The sequence below is a fragment of the Geotrypetes seraphini genome, chromosome 1 (genome assembly GCF_902459505.1).
Source record: "Geotrypetes seraphini chromosome 1, aGeoSer1.1, whole genome shotgun sequence".
Lineage (NCBI taxonomy): Eukaryota > Metazoa > Chordata > Amphibia > Gymnophiona > Dermophiidae > Geotrypetes > Geotrypetes seraphini.
This window is the reverse complement of record NC_047084.1, coordinates 384,204,645-384,216,887: the sequence shown is the minus strand read 5'-3', so window position 1 is coordinate 384,216,887 and position 12,243 is coordinate 384,204,645. Positions and strand designations below refer to the sequence as shown.

The 12,243-nt window shown below is 39.9% G+C and overlaps 1 protein-coding gene across 1 annotated transcript in view; it reads left to right on the top strand.

Annotated features, from left to right (window-relative positions):
* Positions 1 to 12,243, top strand: part of DCAF10 (DDB1 and CUL4 associated factor 10) — a 196,410-nt gene that overhangs the window by 68,157 nt on the left and 116,010 nt on the right. The window contains exon 4 of the mRNA XM_033916410.1: positions 40 to 242. Within this exon, the coding sequence (XP_033772301.1) occupies positions 40 to 242 (203 nt within the window). The remainder of the gene's footprint in view (positions 1 to 39; positions 243 to 12,243) is intronic.

Genomic DNA, 12,243 nt, shown 5'->3' with positions numbered 1-12,243 from the left:
AACCCCTTCTTAATGTTTGTCCTATTTTCCTTTGAGCAGGTGTACTGAAGATGGATGTCCCCACAAAAAATTCTTTCATACTCGTTTTCTAATGCGGATGAGATTAACACCAGACTGCTCAAAAATGCTGATATCAACCTCTTCTGGGTATCTCCTGATCCTACATGATCTTGATTTAACCAAGTCCTTAGAAGTGGGCAGCTACCCAATTTTAAGAGCAAGAAGAACTGCATCTAGTTCAGGTATTTATCACCATCTGATGAAAAAGTACTGTAAAAAGTTACTTAAGTGAGAACAACCATTCTTAATAGTCTAAGAAGTGGCAAATTTATTCTTCATATTTCTGTTCACAGTCTAGAATATTAAGAATGCAACTAAATGAATCTTTTTCTCATAGGTAAAATATCTTTGGGACCTGTTTATTAAACTGCATTAAGTTGTGCATTTAACATGTTGGGTGCAAAAAGTAATGAATACAAAGTGTAATATCTGTGTGGTTAAATGTAGAAATGATCAGCATGAACGCTGAGGACTTTCTTAGGAGATTAGACTCCACAGGTGATCTTGAGGAGAGGAATGCTGTCCTAGTGCCTAACCCTCATTAAGCCTGGTTCTAAGAGAGAGGTTATAGAGCAGGGGTGTCAAACTAAGTCACATTAAGGAGCCGAAATCCAAAACACAGGCTAAGTCGTGGGCCCGCCCAGTCTCCGCCCCAGACTCTGCCCCCATAATAGTACTAATTGTAACACCATTTTTTTCCATTCATTTTTCATGTATACACACACACACACACACAATATAATCTTATTAACAACACATAATGGTTAACCACAAAATTAAACTACACAAAACACACTGTATGCTTCTCAACATTCATTCCTACCAGAACACAGATAACTCCTATTCAGATACGAGACCAAAAATTAAAAGTACTAATATAGAACCCTAAGATTCAAGACTCTCAATGCAGTAAAACCCCAGTGAAAAAGAAACAAATGCATTTCTTCCTGAACAGTGCAAAATACAGACAGCAGATACAAATTCTCAAAATTAACACAATTCAATCACTAAATTGAAAATAAAATAATTCCCCCTACCTTTGTTGTTTCACTCCGTCCATGCTGTGCCTCAACTAGATGCCTCCCTCTGGTGGGTGTCTTACCTTCTGGCTGGCTCCTGCCTAGCCGTTTTATGCGACCCGCGGTGCGATGCAGCGTTTTCATTTCTGACCCCTGGTGTTATCTTCTGGCCGGCTCCCTCCTCCTCACTGCCGCAGTGTGCACAAAGCTGAAGTTAAGGAGCAGCCAAGATGGACACATGTTTGGAGGGGACACTAATTCTTCATGGACTGGCATGAAATTTTTGTGGACTGACACTGGTCTGCAGACCGGCAGTTGAAGAGCATTGACATAAACCACCCCAGAAACCCAGCAACATAAACATATAAATAAAACCATCCTGGGTACAGTAGAGCCCACCGTCACCTTGAAACCCACCAACATTAAATATAAAACTTTTTTTTTTTTTTTTTTAAATTAAAACCATCCTGGATTAACCAGGATGATTTTAATTTTAAAAAACCCCCAAACTGATTTATATTTAATGTTGGTGGGTTTCAGGGTGGCACTGGGCTCTAATCCACCAACATCTAATATAATAAAATGCTAGGCCGCGCATGCGCACTAAAAAAAACGTGTTCCCTGATCCGTCGCGAAAACACGAGTGCGCATGCGCACGTTTTACGTCATCACCTACTCTCCACCTCGCGCCATCTATCACTGTCATCACCTGCTCTCCACTGATCACTGTTCCTCCTGCACCATGCCACGCCAGGCATGTCCGCAGCCGTCCTCGAGCTCCTGGGGGCCGGCGGCGCTGTGCTGAGGTCCCGCCTCCCGCTTCCGCACTACATGGCGCCGCCAGACCCGGCCCTACACTGAGATCCGCGATCGGGTTGCCATGGAAACCCCGCCGCAGCCTCGCAGCTAGGTAGGGGGACAACAATCGCGCTTATGTTCAAGCCACCGCCACGACTCCCCTCTCGAACCGCACCAGGATCGAGAGAGGAGCTGCGGCGGGGGCTTGAGCATAAGCACCATTGTTGTCCCCCTACCTAGCCGCGAGGCTGCGGCGGCCTTCCTCACCTGGCTCACATTGAATCCAAGTAAACAACCGGGGCTGCCTAAAGAAACAAAGTTTCACGGTGCTTGGCCCGCAAAACAATTCCTGCCGTTGCCGAAATTTGGCCCACCGTTCCTTCCCTTCCTCCATCAGGTACAGTTCACCTCCGCCTATGTTAAAAGGAGCTGCTTTGAAATTGGAGCCCTGCCGCCACCGTAACACATTCCCTCTGCCGCGGTCCCATATGTCAGAGAAGGGGCGGGACCAAGGCAGAGGGGTACGTGCTACAGCAGTGGCAGGCCTCCGATTTCGACGCGGCTCCTTTTAACATTGGTGGATTCAATGCACCTGATGGAGGGAGGGAAGGAAAGGTGGTTGGGCGCTGTTGAGCCCCTCTTTAGCCTCAGACCCTCTCCTAACTGCTCCCTCCTGTCTCAGACCACTGAGGGGAGGTGCCTGTCTTCAGCTGCAGGGATGGAGGGAGGGAAGAAGAAAGAAGGGGCCCTGGCAAGCGAGTTATCAAAAGCCAACCATAGCCTGGGACCCCTACATGATATGAATAATGACCAGACAACAAAAGGTAAGAAAAATAATTTTATTTTCTGTTTTGTGATTACAGTATGTCAGATTTGAAATGTGTCTTGAGGGAGGCTTCCGCTGCGGCTTTGGACAGAGGGGTACCATTTTCGTGGGAGCCGGCCTTCGGAGAGGCTTGGGACGCGGGGACAGATGCGGGAGGGGCTGCCGCTGCGAAGGGCTTTGGTGGGGGAGCCAGCCAGACCACAAGTGTGGGGACGTTGTAAGCGCGGATTGGTCAAGGAGCCGCCGCTGCTGAAGCTTTGAAATTGCTCTCCCACCGTCACTCCCTCCCGCCCCGGCTCTGCCTCTGCCCCTGCCCAGGTTCAAAAGCAGGAGACATCTAGCACCCGTTAATCTAACGGGCTTAAACACTAGTTAAATATAAAACATTATTTTAGAATCTTTTCAGTCAGAATCGGAGCCCATCCCCACCAAAGCTCATCTGCATTACATTTTCTTACCTGATATGGCCTATGGCCCACCCTGGAGGAAAGTGTTGAGGGCAGACTCCTGCTGCAGCTAAACTGGGCTGTCCCAAACAAGGGAGAAGTTGAGGCTCCAACTCCAGTCCAACCCAATGCCCGACGCTTATTGTAGTACCTTGTGCCTCTCACCGCAGTTCCTTGTGGCTTTGTTTTGCTTCAAGCAGGCCTAATCTTTCTCACCACTGCAGCTGTGCAAAATATTACTGGAGGCAGGAGAGGTACTCATGCTCTCCCACCCTTGCGCACATTGTACCGCTGGGCCAGATCAGTAGGGAGGTGGAGCTGGAGGTGGAAATCAAGAGGGCAAGCCTACGGTTATAATCAGTGCTCCCCCCCCACCTTGCTGCCTGAATTTTCTTTTGTGGTCTCTTCAACAGTAATTTACACCGCCGGTGCGTTTGTCAACTTGCACGTGCCGGCAGTGCACCAGAAATGAATTTAACTGTGCCGGCCCCAGCGACGTATCCTGGCTGGGGCCGGCACAGTTAAATTCATTTCTGGTGCATAGCTGGCATGCGCAAGTTTACAACCACACCGGCGGTGTAAATTACTGGCCAGCACTGTTAAATTACTGCAGGGCTGACACTGGTGTGTGTTGCTGGGGCCAGCACAGTTAAATTCATTTTTATTGTGTTGACGACATGATCACCGCGACCCACGAGTGCTATTATTTCCGTCAGGTGAGGGCCCAAAACCGAAAGCAAGGCGACATTTTGAAGCCCTGTTTACTCCCCTGAACTGTGGGGTGCATAAAACAGCCAGACGGGCTGGATTCGGCCCGCGGGCCTTGTGTTTGACTCGTGTTGTAGAGGCTCAGTTATTAGATAGTTTTCACAACTACATATCTAATTTGCATATATTTACTTGAGGAGAGAGCTGTTGACTAAAAGGCTTCTTTGGATCTGCTTAGGACCTTTTTGAGACTTTGGGGAGTAGTAAGTGGGAGAGAGGCCTGAAAAACTCTTATGTCAGGCCAAGTGCACTGTACTTCATTGGGGTATGAATCCTCTCACCCTAACTGAAAAGCACTCCTTTAGGAGAGAGTCCTCTGGCTAGTCTCCTAGTTTGAGACTGAACTCTTAGGACTTTCTTAGAGATCAGACTCCACAGGTAATCCTTGAGATTAATTTCCTCCCGCCCACCCCAAGGCAGAGCTTTTTTGGAACCTCAGTCAACCAGGAATAGGTCATTGCTTTGGTAGGATTTTTCTGCTCTTTTGTTTTTCTTTCCAGTGTAAGTACTTCTGCAACCACAGTATGGCTGGGAAACATCATGTCACCAAAGCTGCTGCTTAGGTTACAGCTTCTGTCTCTGTGCAGACAAAAAATGTTATTCAGGCTGAGGGAGTGGTTCCATGTGCAAGCTGTTTTCCTGGTGCCAAAATCCAAGATGTTATGGAGAGATTACCAAGATTCATCAAGCCTGATGACTATTATTCGATGCTGCTCATCCACGTTGGCACTAATGATATTGCCAGGTACCCTTGCAAACTATCAAAAGTGACTTCATGGCTCTGGAAGAGAAGGTGAAGTAGTCGGGTTTGCTGGTAATATTTTCGTCCATCCTCCCTATCGAGGGAAAAGGGCTAGGTCAAAGAAGCATGCATCCTGGAGATGAATGCATGGATGGTGTGGTCGACAACATTTTGGCTTCCTGGACCATGGGACGATTTTCCAAGGGCTGCTGAGCAGGGATGATATCCATCTATCAAAGATGGGAAGAAATGTATTTGGCGGCAGGCTGGCTAATCTACTGAAGGAGGGCTTTAAACTAGAAGTGATGGGGCAGGGTGATCAAAGCCACCAGGTGAGTATAAGCCCTCAGGTAAGTAAATCACTGTATACCTCTACATAAATGGGAAAAGGGGGGCAGTGTCTGGAAAGCAGTATATACTAATGCTCAAGTATGGGAACAAGATTCTGGATCTAGAAGCTGTGATGGAAGAAGATGAATTGGATATAGTGGTGATCACGGAGACGTAGTTCACGAAGAACCATTACTGGGATGTAGTTATACTGGGTTATAATCTGTTCAGACAGTGTAGGAAGAAAAGGAGGGGGGAGTAACGTTATACGTTAAAGATCATATTAAAGCTACACAATTGCAGGATCTGCAGGGAAGAGACATTGTGGATCAATTTGGAAAGAGGAAATGGTAAATATATTTACATTGGCCTCCTTCACAGACGGAAGAAGTGGCAGAGATTTAATAGTAGACATTCAGAATATATCTAAAAAAGGGGGAAGTTTTACTAATAGATGATTTTAACATGCTGGATGTTGATTGGGGGGGTCTTCTAGAAGTAGGGAGATCCTGGATTCTCTACAAAGAGAACTGTTCCAGCAGTCGGTAATGGAACCCAGATGGGATGGGGTCATACTGGACTTAGTGCTTTGAAACAGGGAAAGTGTGTCTGATGTTTCAGTGGGTGATCATCTGGCATCCAGTGATCACTGCATGGTACGGTTTAATATTAAGATGGTAATAGAGAGGGCTCATTCAAAAGTAAAGTTTCTAGACTTAAAAAAAGTTAACTTACTTTGGATGGGGGATTACATCAAGTAATTGTTGTCTAGATGGGAACATCTGGAAGGAGTAGAAGTGCAGTGGGCAAAACTGAAAGGAGTTATTGTAAGGGCAACAAACCTTTTTGCGAAGCAAATAAGGAAAAGAAAGGCTGCTTTGGTTCTCAAAGTAGCATCCGAGAAGGTAAGGAATAAGAGGTTAGTTTTCATAAACTACAAAGGATTGCAGAAAGAGAAAGACAGGCAATAAATATCTGGAAAAGTCAGGAAAGCAAATATATACAAATGGAAGAAAAAATAGCTGATACGGTAAAACAGGGAAGACAAGGCATTTTTTTTAGATATATCAGTGATAGGAAGAAGTGCAAAAGTGGCATTGTGAGACTCAAAATGAAGGGGAGGAATATGTAAAACTGATAACCAGGACACCAGCGGCGGCACTCTCGGGGAGCAGAGAGACACCAGCGGCGCACCGCCAGAGAGCAGAGGAGAGAGCCCGATCCTGCGGGGGAGCGTGAGCCAGTTCGCCCCTCCCCCGAAACCAGCGGGGGCACTCTCGGGGAGCAGAGAGACACCAGCAGCGCACCGCCAGAGAGCAGAGGAGAGAGCCCGATCCTGTGGGGGAGCGTGAGCCAGTCCGCCCCTCCCCCGAAACCAGCGGGGGCACTTTCGTGGAACAGAGGGTCACAAACAGCGCACCGCCGTTTCAGCGCACCTTTTGTGAAGCGACTACAGAGAAGCCTTCAAGGAAGCCATCCGACCGCCCTCAACAAAACCACGCAAAGGCTTGTAACTCTTAGAAGCATGAACAACTGTTGAGGCTTGTGTAACCAACAGAGACAAGTGTAGTTATCAAGGGCAGAGTAAATTGTCAGAGACAGCTTTAAATTGTTAAGATACATGTGAAACTGTTAGGATGCATGAGTTTAACTGTTAGAAGTATATGTAACTGAGTAGAGGCTTGTATACCGATTGAGGCATGCATATTTGATAGAGACTGCAAAATTTCCGGAGACAGGTGTAGTTATCAAGGGCAGGGTAATTCGTCAGAGACAGCTTTACTGTTAAGATGCATGTGAAATTGTTAGGATGCATGTGTAACTGTTAGGATGCAAGAGTTTAACTGTTAGAAGTATATGTAACTGTGTAGAGGCATGTATACCGATTAGAGGCATGCATATTTGATAGAGGCTTGCGTAATTACCAGAGACAGGTGTAGTTATTAAAGGCAGGGAAATCGTTTGTTACATAAATTGCAATCTTTAGATGCATGGTTTAAGCACATGCATCAAATGCATACTCTAGATACATACATGAGACACACACATTAGATGCATGAGTTTAACTGTTAAAAGTATATGTAACTGTGTAGAGGCATGTATACCGATTAGAGGCATGCATATTTGATAGAGGCTTGCGTAATTACCAGAGACAGGTGTAGTTATTAAAGGCAGGGAAATTGTTACATAAATTGCAATCTTTAGATGCATGGTTTAGGCACGTGCATCAGATGCATACTCTAGATACATACACGAGACACACACATTAGACACAGAAATGCCTGGTGAACACATGTACCAGTCAAGTTGCAATAGTGTATCCCCAACTCTACCACCACTATCCAAATCCTAGCTACATCTTATGAACTATATCCACTTGAATCTTCTTAAGAACCAAACAAACCATACAAACTATATCTTGAGAATTCTAGGACTAAAGAAGGGAGGACGAGAAATGGAGACAGCAGGAACCCAGAGGAACTTCCCAGTATTCTGCACGGAGTGTCATATGTACAACTACCTCCCCTCGGGTAGGCAGGTGTACATATGCGGTCGGTGCCAGGATCTGGAAAGATTGAAGAAGGAGGTTGGGAGACTGCAGGACAGGGTCCAGGAGCTAGAAGGACTCAGAAGAACCGTGCTGGGCAACTGAGGATCCCACCAGAGGAAGCTGTACTGAGGAGCAAGTTAGGGAGCTCGAGAGATTCATAGAGGAGGCCTGCAGGATGGTGGAGGTACAGGATCACCAGAAACACAGACAGGAACCGGCAGATGGAAGACAGAATCCACCAGACAGACAGGGGGGCGTGGCTTGGACACGCATGAAGGAGGTCGGTTAGCAGAAGAGCTCCATATAAAAAGTCCTTGAAAGAATAAAAAAGTCGCAAAAATTTGAAGAATTAAGATTAAATTTATGATAAAAATAAACTCGATGGCGTCAGGAAAGCAAAATAAAAACGACTTCGCAGTCTCTGGAAGCAGCAAGAGAGCAAAGCCCGAACAAGAGACAGGATCCAAAACCGCAGATCCAGAAGTAATGAAAGAACTTAAAGAAATCAAACAAATGCTTTCAATTCTCACAAAAAAAGTTACAGAATTAACAGATGATGTTTCAACATTAAATAAAAAGATGGATCTAATCGAATTAAAATCTAACGATTTAGAAGAAAGAATGATAACTGTTGAAGAAGAAATTTTAAACACAAAAACTGAAAATTGAAACACTTACTAAAGAACTGGAGGATTACTCGAATCGTGAGAGAAGAAGCAATGTTCGTCTGATAGGTTTACCGGAAGGAGCAGAAAAGGGGAATCCGGTGACCTTTATAGAAAACTTATTACCAAAACTACTTCCTCTACAAACTAAATATCCCATAGAGATTGAAAGAGCACATAGAGTGCCAACAAAGAGATCAGAAAAGCATCAAGGACCGAGGCCACTGATATTTAAACTACTACGCCACCAACAGGTCATGGAAATTTTTCATCTTGCAAAACAGAATAAAGGTTTACAATATCAAGATGCCCGTATTCACTTTGTCCCGGATTTTGCAAAAAGCACAGCAATTAAAAGAAAGAAACTGCTGGATTTGAGACCACAACTACGTGAACTGGGAGCAAAATTTGGTCTTGTATACCCAGCAAATATGAAAGTAACCATAGCAAACAAAACTTTAACCTTTGATAATCCTGAAGAGCTACAAAAATATATACTAAACCAGGAAATGCCAATGTCATCTTAATTTTCTTTATTTTATTATAATGAATGTCAAGTTTGAATGTCTTATAATATAAACAGGTAGGGGAAATGATATGTATTAAGAAGAGCTAATATCACCTTGTATTTTTTGAAATTATTGATTGAATATAATAAGTATTTAGCAGATGAAAAACGGTATAGAATGTTTTTGACTCTGTTCAAAAAATTCCTACATTCTAGAATGGAATGATTCTTTAAATGATAAATTAACATATAAGTATACAAGATCTTAGATAAAAGTAATATAGTTTTTAAACAAGGAAGAATATAATATTTATTAGATAATAAATAAGAACTTGAATATAAAAACGAGATATAAGCCCTTAATTGGTTTTAGAAAGTTAATAAATAAATTAACTATTGATATTAATAATAATAAATGCTGTAATGAGCAGATCCTAAATACTATTATGTGATTGAATCATGGTCCAGAGCTTTCTTCCTATGGAATGTATGTAAGAATGAATGAAGATCTATGTATGTATATATAACCCACTTCTCAGAAGACAATACAGGAAGAATAAACCTATTAAAAATCCTTTCTCTGATTCAATGGAACTACAAATCCCAGAAGTCCTTGCAAAAGGAAATACATGTAAAGAATAACTCTTAAAACCGGATGAACTATGAACAAATATGAATAAATAAACTACTAGACTTGACAATAAAAGATAAAGGATTACATCGGATGAAAGATCACAAAATAAACTAAAATTAGATCGTCGCTGGAACCGGAACTTATTCGGAATTAACAAACTATTGAAAAGAAATGAATAATACTCTGGATATAAAAAATACGAAGAAGAAGAAAGGAAGAAAAAATAATATTTACTTGGATGAATAAGATAATGGAATGACACATCTTTAACTTTGATATATCTTAAAAATGAAACTAGGAAGTATGTTATATGAATGAGGTATGACTCTGTATAATGAAGGAAGGAAGCTCTGGAACGGGAAAAAAAAAAAATCACATAGTACAAGTAGCACACATATGTGAAACATTGTTTATTTTCCAAAGAAATGAAACATCTCATTATATAATATATAAGTTTAAAAGAATTATAAGGATCTAGAATATATTCATAAACTTATATATTACTTAAAAATATTATAAAGAAATAGAATTAGAAAATATAAAGGTGATATATATGAATTTTTTTTTTAAAAAAAAATTTACAATATTTTTCATATTATTTGAATTAATAAGATATACTAATAGTTATAAAATATGAAAATAATACAGAAAATAATATTTGAAAAGATTAAATTTAACATTGGGGAAAAAAAAAAAAAAAAAGGCAAAATGTTTAAATATTATATGGATTGTTAATGTTATTTAGTAATATATGATATATTTGTGACTTGTATCTGAATCTTAACAGGAAATGGACTTTTGTGGAGTGTTTTGATACCTGACCTAAGATGCGTGTTGCCAAGCATACACAGATAATATTGGGGGGGGAAGGGAGGGGAGGGAGGGAAGAGGGGAAGAAAGAGAATGGGGAAAATATATTATTACAATGTGTGGATATCTGAAAATAATAATCATATGATTTCATGTCAAATTTTAATTACAAAAGTAAATGGATATTAAAATTTTTTCAATTAATGTCAATGGCTTAAATCATCCTATAAAAAGAAAAAAATTATTAGGTTTTCTCCATAAGCAAAACGCAGATATTTATTTCCTACAAGAGACACACCTTTCGGACACTGAATCTAGGAAGCTAACAGAAGGATGGATATCAAAATGTTTTTATTCACCGGCAATAGGGAAGAAAGCAGGGGTAGCGATAATAATAAATAAGAAATGCAAAGCTGATTTTAAATTAATAAATTCTGACTCTTCAGGAAGATGGATACATATTAAAATGGATCTGGGAAATACAACCCTGGATTTATTTAATCTTTATGCTCCTAATTCAAACCAAATGGAGTTTTTTAATCAAATTCAACAGATATTACTACCACTGGCTACTTCTAACTTAGTAGTAGCTGGAGATTTCAATGCTGTAATGGATCCAATTGTGGACAAGAAACCAAGTAAAATCATAAAATCTTTAGGATTAGATAATTTAATACAATCTTGTAATTTAATAGATATATGGCGTATCCTTCATTTTAATGATCGGGAATATTCTTTTTGTTCTCAGGTCCATAAATCTTTCTCAAGAATTGATTATATTTTTGTAACTAATAACATAGCGCAGCGTGTATCAAAAGCAGTTATAGATCCCATTATAATTTCAGATCATGCTGGTGTGTGGATTAACCTTAAGAATTATAATATTGATCAATTTAATTCAATATGGAGATTTAATAATGATTTATTAGCAGATTCGAAATTCTTAGAAGATCTTAAAGTAAAAATGCAAGAATTCTTTCAACTTAATTCTTCAGATGACATTAATATAGAAATTTTATGGGATGCTTTTAAAGCAACAATGAGAGGAAATATTATTTCTTATTCAGCTTTTATTAAAAAACAACTTAAAAAACAATATGAAGATATGGAAAAACAAATTAAATTATTAGAAAATAAATTAATTAAAAAATGGGAAAACAATACATTACAAGAGTTGTTAAAAGTAAAAGTTAAATATAATGAGATTTCTTCTCAATATGTGAGAAAAGACATTTTCAATAAACAAGTACAATATTATGGCAATTCAAATAAAGCGGGAAAATTATTAGCAAATTTTCTTAAAGCAAAGAAAAGAAAATCTAAGATTATTGCAATAAAAGATATACAAGGTAACACACATACCAGCACAAAAGATATTATAACACAATTTCTTGATTTTTATAAAGAATTATACACTTCTAATTCTTATAAAAATAAAGAACAAGAAGGATTAACATTCTTAAATTCCTTTCTTGGACCTAATATTCCGGATCATATAAAAGGAAGTTTAGAAGATCCTATATCTTTAAAAGAAATAGAAACAGCATTGAAGTTTCTTAGAGTTGGATCCGCTCCAGGTGGAGATGGGTATACTGTTGAATTTTATAAATCATTTCAAAATATCATTTTACCACATCTGTTAAATTTATATCAATATCAAATAAAGAATGAAAATATTTCAGGTACTATGGCAGAATCGATAATTATAGTCTTACCAAAACCAAACAAAGATCCTACTCTGGTTTCAAATTACAGGCCTATTTCGTTATTAAATGTGGATAATAAATTAATGGCTAAAGTATTAGCACTTAGATTGGCAAAAGCTCTTCCTTTCATTATAGATGTACATCAAACAGGATTTATTGCTAAAAGACATTCATCAAATAATACTAGACTAGCATTCCACTCATTAAATTTAGCAAAAAATATAAATGATCCAGCTTTTCTAATATCTTTAGATGCAGAAAAAGCTTTTGATAGAGTGGAATGGAATTTTATGTATCAAGCTTTACAATGGTTTGGTATAGGCTCCGGTTTTATTAAAATGATCCAGACATTGTATAGCTCTCCTGGTGCAAGATTATAT